General features: G+C 41.6%; 1 protein-coding gene across 1 annotated transcript in view; it reads right to left on the bottom strand.

Annotated features, from left to right (window-relative positions):
• Positions 1–1,573: 1,573 nt before the first annotated feature.
• Positions 1,574–16,530, bottom strand: part of TMPRSS5 (transmembrane serine protease 5) — an 87,707-nt gene continuing 72,750 nt past the window's right edge. Inside the window, exons 9-13 of the mRNA XM_077458135.1 lie at positions 15,088–15,269; positions 12,247–12,345; positions 11,210–11,352; positions 6,956–7,108; positions 1,574–6,860 (exon numbers count right to left, since the gene is read on the bottom strand). Coding sequence (XP_077314261.1) covers positions 6,852–6,860; positions 6,956–7,108; positions 11,210–11,352; positions 12,247–12,345; positions 15,088–15,269 — 586 coding nt within the window. The 3' untranslated portion in view covers positions 1,574–6,851. The remainder of the gene's footprint in view (positions 6,861–6,955; positions 7,109–11,209; positions 11,353–12,246; positions 12,346–15,087; positions 15,270–16,530) is intronic.

Below are 16,530 nucleotides of genomic sequence, written 5' to 3'. Positions count from 1 at the left end.
CCCAGCTGGGGGACGCCATCTGTCCAATGCAAACAGGGGCCATTGTGAATGTGAGTTTGCGATACTCCTATCCTAGCCTCCGTCTACGCATGCGTGATGGTGGATACTCTTGCTGTTGTTCACGGTGGCAAGCTACAGCAGTGGCATTGCCATTCAGGGGTTATGGAGAAACCTCAGGACCTTGTGTGTACACCCCAAAATATTCTCCCAACTCTTTTTTAGTAGCACCAACTATATATGGTTTAGTGTTCAAGATGCTTTACAAATAGGTTATCAGCTGTCTTTTATCCCCTTGTTCTAGCCTTATGCACCCCCTTATTCTTCACATTATTCTTCTTCTTCTTCTTCTTCTTCTTATTCTTTCCTTCACATGCATTGTCTAGCACTAGTTTGGTTAAACAAGTGTTAATAGTATTGGCCTCCTGTTCCGGCCCTCTCCCACTCTTTACAACATATAAAGTCTTGTCCTTTGGTCAATCTCCTTCCTATGGTTTGATAAAGGGGCCCTCCTGTCTGCCCTGAATCATATAGCCACACCCCATCCACTTCCTGTCATCTTCACCCAGCCAAGAGAAGTGCTGTTTGGAGCCGCAGCCATCTTGCTACTCCTGGAAGTTGCTGCTGCCTATGTTCCAGCCTGACAGCTGTATACTTTCAACAAGAACTCTGCTTCAGGCAGCCACTTCCCTGCGGAGCTCTGAAGCCTCATGGATATCCTATGGAGGTCTATAAGGGTTTATGACAAGTCTTGATTCACTTTTAACTAGTGACTGCATTTTTTATTGTCTTTTTTTTTTTTTTTTGCTATATCTAGATGGAGGCGCCCTCTTGTGTTTGTTTAATATACTGGCAAGGGGATGTTATTGTTTTGTGGAAATCCTTTAAAGCGGAGTTCCATCGAAAAGTGGAACTTCCACTAATTTGGTCCCCCCCCCCCCCTCCAATGCCACAATTGGCACCTTTCAGGGAGGACGGAGTGCAGATACCTGTCTAATACAGGTATCTGCACCCACTTCCTGAAATAGACCACGGGAGTCACGCCCCTTCCTGCACCCACCCTGCTGTCTCCTGGGAAACAGACAGGTCCCAGGAGATAGCGGGGGCCACTTACGACACTCAGCGTCACGCGCGCACTAGGGAACCGGGAAGTGAAGCCGCAAGGCTTCACTTGCCGATTCCCTCAATGAGAATGGCGGCGGCAGCAACCGAGAGCCGAATATTTGCTCGGCTTCGGCTGCCGATATCGTTGGACCCTGGGACAGGTAAGTGTCAATTAAAAGTCAGCAGCTGCAGTATTTGTAGCTGCTGGCTTTTAATAAATTTTTTTAGGTGGACTCCCTCTTTAAGAGACAATTTTTGTTTGCCATGCACCTTGATGATATCATCACAGTGCGCCCACAATGATGCCACCTCACATACCGTGGCCTGATGAAGCACATAAAACAGCTTTGCATACAAAAGGGACAGATTAAACAAAAAAAATGGCAATTCAGCTACAATGTCTGTATTTGCCTACCCTAGCTATTAAATATCTAAATGTGAAAAAAATCCCCACAGAGCATACAACTGTCAAAACTAGTTAAAGAAGATTTATTATATCACTTCAACAAGAACAGAGCAAAAACACCAGCACATGACTGAGAGTAATTACGGAAGCAATCAATTATACTAATTACATAAAAATCCATCACGCAAATCTTTTTATAAATGGATATGAAATGTAATTCACATTATCTTTGCATGCACTATGTTTAACACGTCCGCAGAACTCAGGGCTATGATAACATTTATAACCGTTTTGTATTCTCGTTCTGAGAAAGGTCTACGATTTGCTCAGGGCTGCTCGTTGAATTACTTACTTACCAGACTCTAATAAGTTTAGTCACCAGGAAATGAGTTTCTAGATTAATTTCATATCCTTTATAAAACACTGATCAGCAGTGCTGCAATCCATTACCCCTCAGGACTGACAGTTTTTGTTTTGTTCTACAATTTTAAGAATAATTCCACCAATAAATGGAGTACAGAGTAATGCATAGCATCTAGTGCAGTGATGGTGAACCTTGGCACCCCAGATGTTTTGGAACTACATTTCCCATGATGCTCAAGTACACTGCAGAGTGGATGAGCATCATGGGAAATGTAGTTCCAAAACATCTGGGGTGCCAAGGTTCGCCATCACTGATCTAGTATGATATGTAAGATACTGGTAACTTACTTGCTTCTACCATTCTGAAAAAGATCTTGCTGTTGGAGGTTCCTCCCAAGGGCTTAACTACAGTCCCAGCAGCCCATGTATGTGACTGGTATGGGACCCAGTGTCAATTGGGACCCAGTCTTAGCCCTTGTACACACGGTCGGAGATTCCGACAACCTAATCCGTCGGATTTTGTCCGAAACTGTTGCATACACACGGTCGGACAAAGTTGCCGGAAAATCCGACGTGATGACGTTATTTCGTTACGACGGGACTACGTTCACGCTAGTAGCCAATAGCTTTGGTGTAGGAATTTGATCTGAGCATGCGTGGCACTTTGTCCGATCGGAATTCTCTACACATGATCGGAGTATGTCCGATCGGAGCTTTTTGTCGGAAAATTTTACCATCAAGTTGGAAAACTTTGTCCGTCGGATACTCCGACGGAAACAGTCTGACGTAGACCACACACAGTCGGAATATCCGACAAAACGGTCCGATCGGACACATTCCGTCGTAATCTCCGACCGTGTGTACAAGGGCTTAGGCTCCATGCACACTGAAGCTCAAAAAAGCCTTTTCTGGACGCCAGATTGCTGGCAGAAAACGCTGGTTGAAAAAACGCGCTTTTAATAGCGTTTTGTAATAACGTTTATGAGCGTTTATTAGCGTTAGCGTTTATGGGCGTTTTCAATAAAAATACACAGAGGACACTCCAAAAATCCCGCAGTGCATTCCAAACTCCCACAATGCATTGAAAAAATAGAATGCCAAACACTAGTTAACGCGTGTTAATGAGCGTTTATCTGCGTTTGTCGTTTTTTGGCAGTGAAAAACGGCACTTTGAACGCGAATTTCTGCCGTTCAGAAAAAAGCCTATAAACCCCACTGCTCATTAAAGCTAAAAAACATCCATGTGTGCATGGACACATAGGCTAACATAGAGTGAAGTTTATGGGCTTTTAGGCTCCATGCACACTGAAGCTGATAAACTGCAGTTTATTGGCGTTTGGGCGTTTTTTGTAAAAGCCCATAAACTCCACTCTATGTTAGCCTATGTGTCCATGCACACATGGACGTTTTTCAGCTTTAATGAGCAGTGGAGTTTATGGGCTTTTTTCTGAACGCCAGAAATTCGCGTTCAAAGTGCCGTTTTTCAGCGCCAAAAAACGACAAACGCCGATAAACGCTCATAAACGCTCGTTCATTAGTGTTCGGCATTCTATTTTTCAATGCATTGTGGGATTTTTGGAGTGTCCTCTGTGTATTTTTATAAAAAACGCCCATTAACGCTAACGCTGTAAAACGCTCATAAACGCTCATAAACGCTAGTATAAAACGCTGTTAAAAGCAGGTTTTTAAACCAGCGTTTTGTGCCAGCAATCTGGCGTCCAGAAATAGCTTTTTTGAGCTTCAGTGTGCATGGAGCCCAAGTCTGAAGAGTGATTGTACAATTGCTGGCTCAGGGGTTGGGAAGTGCTGACTTTCCTGTCAATGGATTGCTCATTGATCCACCCAAACTAATACCAGCTGTGATCTCGCTGAACCTGAGGCTCTTCTCCTTGGTTCTCAACACAAAATAATCCTAAAGGAGGACAGTTAGCCTCTGAGTGGCCATTCCTTCACCTAATTCAGATTACCCTACTACAGTGTTTCTCAACTCCAGTCCTCAAGGTGCCCCAACAGGTCATGTTTTCAGGATTTCCCTCAGATGAAATGGCTGTGGTAATTACTAAGGCAGTGAAACTGATCAATTCACCTGTGCAAAATAATGGAAAGCATGAAAACATGACCTGTTGGGGCGCTTTGAGGACTGGAGTTGAGAAACACTGCCCTACTACAAGAAACACGCCAACAGCACCTGCTTACCTTTCTCTGGATTTATCTGGTATTCCAGCGTTCCTTTCTTCTGATCCATTAAGAATGTAACAGAGTCTTGCTCAAATTGCCTCTGATACTCCAAGCCATAGACATAAATTCTGGGCAGTTCCCTGGGACAGCTTCTGATCAAAAGGTTCCTGCGGACCTTTTGTACTGTACATGTATTGTTTGCGCATATTCTAGTACAAACCCTGTTTTTTTTTAGGATCAGATCTATCTTATTGCTATTTAGACCCCTTTCACACTGGGGCGTTTTTCGGGCGTTTTTCAGGCACTTTAGCATTAACAAAAGTGCCTGTAAAGCGCTTGAAAGAAGCTGCAACTGCAATCCCAATGTAAAAGCCCAAGTGCTTTCACACTGAGATCCCTTTCACACTGGGGCGTTTTTCAGGCGCTTTAGCTTTAAAAAAAAGTGCCTGTAAAGCGCCTGAAAGAAGCCGCAACTGCAATCCCAATGTAAAAGCCGGAGTGCTTTCACACTGAGGCGCTGCGCTGGCAGGGCGTCAAAAAAAGTCCTGCAAGCAGCTTCTTTGCAGCGCTTTTGGAGTGGTGAATGCACCGCTCCTAAAGCACCCCTTCCCATTGAAATCAATGGGAAGCGCCTGAAAAGCGCTATTGGCAGCAGCATTTTGTGGGCGTTTTAACCCTTTATTTGGCCACTAGCAGGGGTTAAAAGCGCCTCAATAACGCTCGGAAAATGCTGGTAAAGCGTTGCTAATTTAAGCGGCGCTTTACAAGCATTTTTTTTAGGGCGCTGACATTGTGAAAGGGCTCTGAAATTACTTGGGCTTTCACATTGGGACTGCAGATGAGGCTTCTTTCAACCGCTTTACAAGCACCTGAAAAACGCCTGAAAAATGCCCCAGTGTGAAAGGGGTCTAACTGTGACCCTGCCTGGTACTCCTAATTAATGCCAGACCCATCCTTAATCTGTACATAAACATCATCTCACCCAATTATTGGTCGTTCACTCCTGCACTCCATTGTCTTTTATAACACCCCAAGAATATAGTGGGACTTTAATGGTACCACATTTGTTAGTGCCGGAACAATTTAGTGTTTTTTTTAAATTCATTTTTAATTGTATATATCTTAAAAAACAATCATGTACACAATTTCTAAAAAAAATATATTTAGTGCATGAAAGTAAACATATTTTTGGGCTGGCTCCAGGAAATGTCATGATGTGACCTATTTAACACTACTAACAATATACTTCTACAGTTCAATCAAGTAGTATGGTTATGCATATACAGATATACAAGAGGGCCCATGGTAACTAAATTTGTTGATTACCTTGAGGTTAGAGCCAAGACAGGTATTTTTATGTTCATGCTCTAAATAATGTCTTCATGAATTATGTACATCATTGTTTTCAAGCCCCCGTAAACACCACCATTCACAAAGGAAATCACAATATTTTCAATGGTGCCCAACCACATCAATGCGGAACAGCTGCAGCATGTTTTTGGAAATGTTACAGATGCTATTTTGATGTAAGATGTATAAAAATATATTTTTTTCTTTAAATACTTGTTTGGACTTTTGGATATATGGTACCTTAAAAGCTCTATTATATAAGCTGCATCTTGATATAGCGCGGTCCTTTACCGTACAGGGTCTCGACGCGCTTACAAACAAATACACACATACTAGGGCCAATTTGTAGACAGGATCTGATTAACCTACCAGCATGTCTTTGGAGTGTGGGAGGAAACCGGAGTACCCAGAGGAAAACCCACACAGGCACAGGGAGAACAGGCAAACTCCAGGTAGATATGTGCGAGTTGTTATAGAGTAGGTCCAGGATGCTGGCGTTGTGACCAAATTGTTTAATAGAAGTCTATACATGTACTTACTTTTCTTGACTCATCATGCAGCAAACCTCTTTACAGAGCACCCAGTGGAAAACTAGGATGTTTCATTGACTCTGCATATCAAGCCTGTGTCACCTCACATTTGGCTACCCATAATATTTTGCTACCCGCTAGAGTGCGCGTGCGCGACGCCGCCATAAGCGTTCCAACACAGTGCTCCTTGCGGGCTCGCTTCGCTTGCCATGCTTCGGGCACGGCCTTGCCTTACTCGGCATAATTATAATCTAACTCTATGTCCACTTGGATGGTGGGGCTTGAACCTGGACTCAAGGGTGGAACACATATAACGGCGTCGCACATGCGCAGTTCAGCGGGTAGCCAAATGTGATGGGTCGCCATATGTGACGAAACACCTGCAACAGAAGGATTCTAACTCTACTGCTAATGCGAAAGTACAGATTTGACCTCTTAAAACAACATTTGCAAAAAAAAATTTTCCCCTAAAAATATAATTTTGGGCAATGTGGTGCAGAAGATAAAATGATGTGCTAATCAGATGGCAGATATTATTAAGGTATAAAACTCTAGATGGTTACTTAAGCTACCATTAACACTTCTTTTTTACATATACCCCAAAGCTGTATTTTATAATATGGTGAGATTTGTATTTATATATATATATATAAACCAGTGATACACTGGCTTTTCATTGATGTAATATGGTGTAGCTTTATAGTAATGACATGTATGCCCAGTCCTGTATGTAAGCTACTCACACCACTACAGACAGAAATTACACAGATGAATATGAAGTATGGTGGCTACAGCAGTGTAACAATCTGAGGTCTCTGGAAGATTCAACACTGATTGACACTATATTGATTGGAGATATCACTCATAAGATTTGGAGTTTGTAAATTCAGGGATACAGGCATCTTCTGTCTTCTTTATCTCTTCTAATCATCCTGTAATATTTGAAAAAATATTCTGATTGATATCTAGTTTATGTGCATGTAGGATATGGAAAAGAAATCTAGATCCAAGAAATAAAGAAACCAACCTCAATGATATTGTGGATCCAGTCTAAAAAGGATGAAATCTTAGTGTAGACTCCAGGACGATTTGGCTCAGCACATCCCATGCCCCAACTCACCACTCCTATTAGGCGCCAGGTGTAGTCGGTCTGACATACCAAGGGGCCACCACTGTCACCCTGTAAGAAAAAGGGAAATTAACTTCTGGAAGGACTTCATTTCCTCATGTAATGATCCATCCTTCATTAAAAATTTAGCATTGGGTAGAAAACGGGGCACAACCAAATACTGAATATTCTAGTGTATCTCTAGTGTCCATAAGCTAGATTGTCTTTAGACACTAGTCGGCAACATCAGCAACATTTACCAACAAGTAGCACCAGGACCTGCTTGATTGAATATAGGTTTTATGGGTTGTTTTAGGTAGGCTTTCCTCCTAAATTGTTAATGGTAAATTTTACTGATCTAACACTTAATTTCTGAGGAAAGGCTAGCTGATGTGTAGCTGGTTTAAGATTAGGAGGGCTGGATAGCATATTAGATTCACGCTATAGATAGGTCTCTGAAATATAGCACTGGCATGTAAATTACTTAAAATATGGAAGCATCCACCCCCTGCCAAGGGGTTGAGGGCAATGTCTATGTAATGCAACTGATATGCTGAATGAAAGATTCCTTTAAATACCATGCCTGGGGTCCCCTTAGTCTGCCTGTAAAGTGGCGCGTCCGTGTAATATGTAGAACATGCCGCACTAAAATGACATTTCTAAAGGAAAAAATGTCATTTAAACTTGCTTGCAGCTGTAATGTATTGCTGGCTCCCGGCAATATAGAGAAGAAATCCAGAAAAAAAATCAGCATGAGTCCCCCCCCAGTCCATACCAGGCCCTTCGTCATATTGACACTTTAGGCCCAATTTGGACATATTCACTTAGGGGTGTACTCACTTTTGTTGCCAGTGGTTTAGACATTAATGGTTATGTGTTGAGTTATTTTGAGGGGACAGGAAATTTACACTGTTATACAAGCTGTACACTCACTACTTTACATTGTAGCAAAGTGTAATTTATTCAGTGTTGTCACATGAAAAGATATAATAAAATATTTACAAAAATATGAAGGGTGTACTCACTTTTGTGAGATACTGTATATATAATATAGGTTTGCAAATTACACAATGCAGAACATAGTGGACCAATGCGTTTTGCATAAATCCAGTGCTTCTACAGGATCCGCAAGCTCTTTATATCAAAAATATAGTTACAATCTCTACAATGAAAAATGCAATAATTACAAAGTTGTACATTACATTATTATACATTGCATTTATGCCTGCAAGTTACACTCGTGGAGATAGTGTGAGCCCAAAGTGGAGAAAAGAGAAGGAGAAACAAAAATAAATAAATAAATAAATTAATAGAAAGTATATAAAATCATAATTACAAAATAATAATAATAATACAATTTATCTATCTTCTCTTTTCTCCACTTTGGGCCAACACTTTCTCCACAAGTGTAACTTGCACGCATAAATACAATGTATAATAATGTAATGTACAACTTTGTAATTATTTTTTATTTTAGACATTGTATCCATAGTTTTGATATAGAGAGCTTGTAAATCCTGAAGAAGCACTTGATTTATGCGAAACACGTAGGCCCAATAGGATCTACATTGTGTAATTTGCAAACCTATATCATATATATTGTATATTTTATAAACTAATAAAGATTTTACAACATTTGATATATTTACTTTTTTTGTGTATTATAGGACACACCAAACATCCCCCTACTCCAGGCTCCTTTATTGGGGACTTAGGGTTCTCTTATTCTCTTTTGGCTATTACGATATAATGGGGGATGATGTCAGGTTTTTTTTATTTTTTTTATTTGATTGTGACACGGTCTTTGCCTCCACATAAAATTTATGTTGTTATTACCTACTTACTCTTCCCCACCTTGCACTATCATAAAGTTAATGTGACAGTGAAAAAAAACTTTCAGTGGAAAGTAAAATATCTCAAAATAAAATGTAATGTAATGTAAAATGTCAAATACATTGAAGTATTATTATGGAAAAGAGCTTCACTATACAAGTGCTAATCTTCTGTTAGATTGGAGGAGATGTAGATAGAGAAATAAGAATACCCCTTCTATGTACATATAATAGCAGGCTTTACGTTTTGGCAGATGATGAATTGCAGTTTGACAAAGCTACACAGATCTCAACAAGAGTTTCTAAAGGTGATTCATGAAGGTAAATATCACTGTAGGCTTAACGCCGTGTCATTTCAGTTAATATCAGCTTCTTCATCACCAACTTTAAAGTGGATACTAAGCAAGAAGAAAGTTGGGCCAAGGTATGGATAGGCTGTGCAAGTTAATACAATCAGTAATTTGTAGATGAGTTAGCAAAGGTATGTATGTTTATGTAGGAATATTGGAAAATTAGGACTTATGTCCGTGAGCATTATTTTTGTATGTTATTGACAACTGAACTACAGGATAAGCTGGCCATACTCTAACATTTCTCTTCTTCAGCCCCTTTGGGTTGAGCAAAGGAAATCTATTGATTCCCCTATCAATGCTAAACAGTTTGGATGGAGGAACCTGCCCTGCTGGCTTTTGTATTCTGACAGCGGTCCCCGGGGCTGTCAGAATAACCAAATAGTGGCTGCATCTGTTCAGCCTACAATCAAAGGATGTCAGGAACTGGATGAAATTTGCTGAGTGTATGGCCAGCTTAACCAATTCTGGACCACCCTATGGCAGATTTACTGCTACAAGGCGTCCATCATGTGCAGGATCATGTATATGTGTGTGTATATATATACATATATACACACACACACACATATATATACTTGATTATGCACTTACGCCTACAGGGTGGGTGGGCGGGCACACTGCTGGTGGGCCACTTGTGCTGTGATTAATCACAGCAAAAGCCAATCTGCGGATGCCAGGCACTGGATGTCTGCCGGTACCAGCCGATCATCGGCAAAACACTTAGAAAGGAGATCTGCCTATATAAACAAGGCACATCCCCATTCCGACAGGGGGGGGGGGAAGGGATTGATTTTTTGTCCCTGCAAAACAGGGGATAAAATCCATCTCTTCCCCCAGTAAGAGCAGCACATACAGTACACAAAAACACTGGATAGGCACACAGTTAATTATATAGGATAAAACTAGATAATGGGGCCTAAACCCATATTATGGGAATTAACTAAATTGGTAATATGGTTGCCGAATTGTCTGTTAGACAGGGTACCTCCACAACTGACCAATATCAACCAAGAGCAGCACTAGGGGGAAAGAACAGATCATCCTACTAAAGCGTTGTATAAGGAGGACCACCCACAGTATACAAACGTAGATAAAAAACACAGTAGCACCCTAAAAAAATAAACCTGAGAACAAAATTGCACTTGTTGCTTGCAGCAACAAATTATGTTTCACCTTTTTTATTGAAAACAATTAGCAGAGTCCTAATTGACCAAATGGTGAGTATAGCCACAGGTTCAAAAAGGACATACATCAAACTTATAAATGTGCCATCATCCAAATTTGTAATTGTAGAATGCTAAAAGATGTGGGAGTGTCTGGGCAGTTGCTGATGCTGACCCCTATACATCCACATCTATAAGGCTTTGGGTTTGACTGGACTATCTCGGTACTTGGTAGTAAATAACAAGTGAAAGAAAATAAATACAAAATATATAATATTTAATGAAGACAAGAAGTGTATAAATACAAACAATAAATCTTTAAAATCGTATATACACCACAATTAAGCAATGCTACTGTCGGGTTCTCCCCTGTAGAGTTTTCTGTTGAAGAGGGGTATACAAATTTCCTCAACCGGTTTCGCGGCGAACCGCTTCTTCAGGAGGATAGTCTACAGGATACATAATATCTTTGAGCTAAACATATTCAACAAAACAAACATATACGCAAAAGAGAAATAACAGAACATTTTTATACCCCTCTGCAACAGAAAACTCTACGGGGGAACCCGACAGTAGCATTGTTTAATTGTGGTGTATATACGATTTTAAAGATTTATTGTTTGTATTTATGCACTTCTTGTCTTCATTAAATATTACATATTTTTTATTTATTTTCTTTCACTTGTTATTTACTACCAAGTACCGAGATAGTCCATTCAAACCCAAAGCCTTACAGAGTCCTAATTGGTTGCTATAAGTGATAATATTGTATTTATTTCTGTTTTTAGGAACCTAAACTATAAATACATTTTAGTAAATCTTTACCTGGCAAGCATCAACTTTTCCATCAAGGTAGCCGGCACAGAGCATTCTGGGAGTTATGTCACCATTGTATATACAGGAACTATTGCACTTTTTAGTGTTAATTAACGGTACCAGAGCTTCCTTCAGGATGCGAGGCATATGTGCTAAAGAAAGACATATTATAGGGGAACGTTAGCTAGGATAACAATCACCAGCAGACTTACATATAAAGTGAAAACTATAAAGGTTTTTATTCCCGACATCGCCTAATTTTAACATCGATATTTTATATATTATTTCATTTATTTAATTTTTTAGAAGCTCTAAAAATGAGACATCAAAGACCATAGACTTTGAGCAATGAGCTTTCCACCTTCAGGCTAAAGGTGGGTAAATATGAAATAATCATATATAATGACTACCCATGTAAAAAGGTCCCACCTTATTGCTTATTCCACCCTTCTCTGTAAACAGAACCGTTGCACCTTTTCATAAAAAAGTTGAACACTCAAAATAATATCAACTAAATGTGATTTTTTTTTTAGACTGGTGTACCTGTGTTAGGTAGACAAATATGTTAAGATAATGTAAAATCACCCCCCCCCCCCCCTCCCAGCGCAGAGAAGATCTCCCACATTACATATAGACTGCTACCATCTTACTGAGATTTACGGAACCCAGCAGTCTACTATAAGCTAAATACCAGCCCTCAACTTCTTTGAGATAGTGATAAACTAACAATACATTTCTTCTTCTGACAATGGCCGATGGTTCCTGAATGAATCAATTCTGCAGTAATTAAGGGCTGTTCTTCAACTTGGATTAGCTTGGTTTCATTACTCAAAGATAAAGTTGGACGAAGGCCATATCAGCCACAAGGGTTATAACCGCTCTTTATGAATGGTTATAACAAAGACCATGGTGGAGGGTATGAATGGGACCTCTTGCAAAAAAAAAAGGATTAGCATTACTCTTTAAGGTGCAAAAACCTAAGCACTGTTGACATAGACAGAGGTAATGTCAGAGGTAGGTCTTTACAAGCTGATATGGATACTCACTGTTATCAGGATGAGTATGGCCCCAGCCTGAGACCCAGCACTCCGAACCAGCGGCGAGATCCTGATCGTATTGTGGTAGGCATACTGGACGTATACTGTCTGTGCAAAACCATATCAGTCAAATTTACAGTCATCACATTACTTTCAAATTTACAGTCATCATACTTTTTTTAAATAAATTCTTTATTTGTTCAAAAGGAAAACAGAAACAGGTCACTCTACTTTATTAAGGGCCCCATCTATGCATGAGCCTCTGTTAAGTATGTTTTTAAAATGATTTTCACATGATATTACACTGTTAATAAGCGTTTTTTTTTTTTTTTTCTATTGCTTGAACTAGATGGACTTGTGTCTTTCTTCAACCGAACTATGTAATTATGATCTTTGATCTGTGCTTTCACTCTGTGCTTTCCCTGTGCTTTGTGAGAATGCTTCAATCAATTAAATGTATGTCTAAACCAAAGCGTGAAAGAATTGTTCCATTTGTCCACACCTTCCCCCGGCCTCCTCTATTCATAGAGCATGTACTAGTTCTTTCTGGAAAGCAAAGCATGTGAATGGAGGACAGGCAGATGAATTACTGGAACTAAATTAACAAAATTGCAGCGCTATAATTTAAATAAAAAAAAGTTCAAGTGTATTATAAACAGTTCATATGTGTTTCCAAGATTATTGCGTGTTGAAAGCTTCTCATATGTAACCAGCGGGAGAAGTGGCAACTCATCAGAAGTAAAAAATAAATCAAGAGCACAGCAAACATACTTTTAGTGATCAATTTGTGGTTTGGTCATCAGAATCCAATGGTTAGCTGTATCCACTTCTCCTTGGAATGTCACATCACATGAATTACCATAAAAGTGAAAAATAATATAGTGTAGTAATTTATAGTAAAAAAAAATCAAATGAACACCTGTGATAGAAATGATGTTCAGTGTACACTCGTGACCAAGAATTCCTCACCCCCATGCAGTGCACACTCACCAAAATCATTGTGCTGCCATAAAGTATGCAGCCAACACACATCACAGGATGGATGGATGGAAGCCAAGCATCGGTCTCTCCTTATGGGATCCACTCCTTATTCCTCTCTAAGGCCGCGTACACACGCCAACTTTGTCCGTCCAACAGTTTCAGCAAACAGTCCGCTCAAAATTAGCATGGACGGACATGCCCACACACGACGAACGAACAGTTTGCTGAAACCGTGCGCGATGACGTGAACAGCACGTACGACGGGACGAAAAATACGACGTCCTATACATTGCATTATAGCTTTCGGCGTGAAAATCCTTTCTGAGCATGCGCGCAACTTTGTTTGACGAACAAGCCTACACACGAGCGGGCTGTTCGCTGAAACAAGGTTTCAGCGGACAGTTTTTCGGAAATTCCGAAAAACCTTGTCCGTCCAACTGTCCGCTGAAACTGTCCGCTGAAAGCCCACACACGAGCGGACTGTCCGCCCAAACACTGTTCAGCGGACAAAGTTGGGCGAACAGTCCGCCCGTGTGTACGCGGCCTTATGGACACTGAGCTCCTCATTCAGTCACAACCAAACAACAAAGGTCATGAACCATAGTGGTAGTAGTTTATTGTGAATACCGAATGCAGCAACAAAGCAATCACTAGCAACAGTAGTAATCAGCCAGTTATATTTAGATATATTTATAGAATGTGGTTCGTAAACTCACATCAAAACACTGACACTTCTGAGATCAGTGTGACAGCGCGACATCATGTAGACAGCTCCGCCCCAATGCGTTTTCCACCAATGTGGGTTTGCCTTCTTACAGAACACTTCTGGGAAATCCTGTGAGTTCTATGACTGGAGGAGGTGGACAGAAGGCCTGAGTGAGTGGCACAGCTCTTTCAGCAACTGATGTCAACACCAGCAGCACCAGAAGATCAGTGCTGTGGTGGTGACTACTGTTGCTGGGAAGATTTACCAAATTTTCACTCTACTGAGTTCTTTATTGGTGACAGATCCTGTGGCAGGAAAACAATTGACCAATGAGTGTAACCTTTCACCTGTATCTCTACCCCGGTCACTGGGTGGTGTCAGCAGTTATCTCAGGACTGGGCTCACCTCTGGATTCAGCCTTCCTTTTGGATCTTCTGACCTGCTCTCTAGCCCAATCTCCCCTTTGTTCTATTTTTCCCCTTGTCAGGGTCAATCTTTATGGGGAAATGTCATCCACTTTTTGTGTGAACAGGGGTTAGTAAACTGTAATTTGGTTGGTGTAAGATATTGTTGTGTGAATTCTGATGACTAATGCCGCGTACACACGATCAGATTGTCCGGCGTACTTAGTCCACCGAAACGCATTTCAGCGGACAATTCGATCGTGTGTGGGCTTCAGCAGACTTTTGCTGCGTGAAGTCCGGCGGACTAAGAAAGTATTTTTGCACTCCAAACTTCCCGTCGGACTTGAGTTTCAGCGGACAATACGTTCATCAGTATGCTAGTACGGCGGACTAAGAATGACGCATGCTCAGAAGCAAGTACGAAAAAGGAAGCTATTAGCTACTGGCTATTGAACTTCCTTTTTCTAGTCCCGTCGTACATGCTGTACGTCATCGCGCTAGCAAACGCCGGACTTTCTGTGTGTCTGTGTGTGGCCAAGTCCGTTCGGTAGAAAGTCGGCCGGACTATCCGCCGGATTGTTTGCCGGACTAAGTACGCCGGACAATTCGCTCGTGTGTACGCGGCATTAGCGTATTGGTCTGGTATCTGTTTGGTTATAAAGACTAAAGATTATTTTATGGTTATTTTTTCTTTTAGAACCCAATAGTATACAGTACAACAGTACAAGCATATTCATTAAATCATAATAGTTAGATAACCTGAGTAGTTTAAGGGCTTGTCCAGTTTCATCAGGGCAATATCATAGTCATGACTTCTATCATCATACTTCTGATGATAAATGATCTTCTCCACTGCAGACACTGAGCCTTTCTGTCCCACTGAGGAGTGGCTAATAACACCTGCAAGCACCGACCAGCTGGACACTTGAGGAGACCTGTAACTTAAAGAGGATCAACCAATAAAACATAGATATCACAGCTATTGATACGTCAGTAGTATTTAAAGTGCTTGTTACCCCAGAATTTCATATTCCTGAAATGTGTCTGTTGTAGCATGTACTTGTGTTAAAACATATCTGGTTCTCTTTGTATTTCTTCCTGGTGATCCTGCCAGTCCCTCTGCTTTCAAACTGTCCATGCTAGGCATGGAAGCATATCCACCCCAACCTGGTCAGTTTTCTGGCTGTGCTGGGAATACAGCCTGCCTGTCTTTCAATGGTCAGACTTGTGCTGACAAGCCCCCCCCCCCCACCCCTTCCCGCACAGCTCTTCACTGGTAGATCAGTGTACTGCTGTATGCATGCATCCTTACATTTTCTCCCTGCACCCAACTTACTTAAACTGTCATGCATTATCCATGATCTATTATGTAAGCTGATTTAGTCACATGGACTTCAAATAAAACAGAGAGGTTGAGCTTCATGGTTATTTATCTGATCTTAGTTGACTAACTATAGTATTGTATTAAAGAGGAAGTAAACCCTGATGAGTTTACTTCCTCTTTCATTCCCTGCAAAGGCAAAGCATAATGGACTACTGTGCATCGCATAGTAGTCCATTATATGTCACTTACCTGACACAGGAGCCAGCGAAGTCACCGTTGTCCCCTGTAGTTCCGAGCGTCCATCTTCTTGGTGGGTCTCCGTGGGTCTCGCTGCTCCGGCACTGTGATTCGCCGGAGCAGCGATGACGTCACTCCCGTGCATGCGCACAGGAGCCGAGACGCGCTGCATTGCGCGGCATCTTCGTCATCGATGCCACGCTCAGTGCGCCTGCGCGCCGTAGACAGCGGTGCCGTCTTCGGGCAAATATCTCCTAAACCGTATAGGTTTGGGAGATATTTCTTGGACCTACAGGTAAGCCTTAGGCCCCTTTCACACTGACGATCCGTTCAGGCCCGCCTGTCAGTTTTTCAGGCGGACCTGAACGGGTGCTCCATAGAGCTCTATGGAGCGTCGGATGTCAGCGGTGACATGTCCGCTGACATCCGACCCGCTCCGATCCGAAAAAGTGTGACGGAGGAAAAAGCTATTTTTCCATCCGTCTGCGGATCGGATCGGGTGACGACGGGCACTGCGGTCCGTCATCATCCGATCTCCCATAGGGGAGAGCGGCGCTGTGACAGATCCGTCCCTGCGCAGTGTGCAGAGACGGAGCTGTCATCTCCCTGCTCAGCGGGGTTCGGCGGAGTGATCCCTGCTG

This window comes from Lithobates pipiens, unplaced genomic scaffold (assembly GCF_037356315.1).
Source record: "Lithobates pipiens isolate NorthernLeopardFrog02 unplaced genomic scaffold, aLitPip1_a1.2 Scaffold_27, whole genome shotgun sequence".
NCBI lineage: Eukaryota > Metazoa > Chordata > Amphibia > Anura > Ranidae > Lithobates > Lithobates pipiens.
Note: the sequence above shows the minus strand (reverse complement) of the source record. Positions and strands in the feature narration are given on the sequence as shown.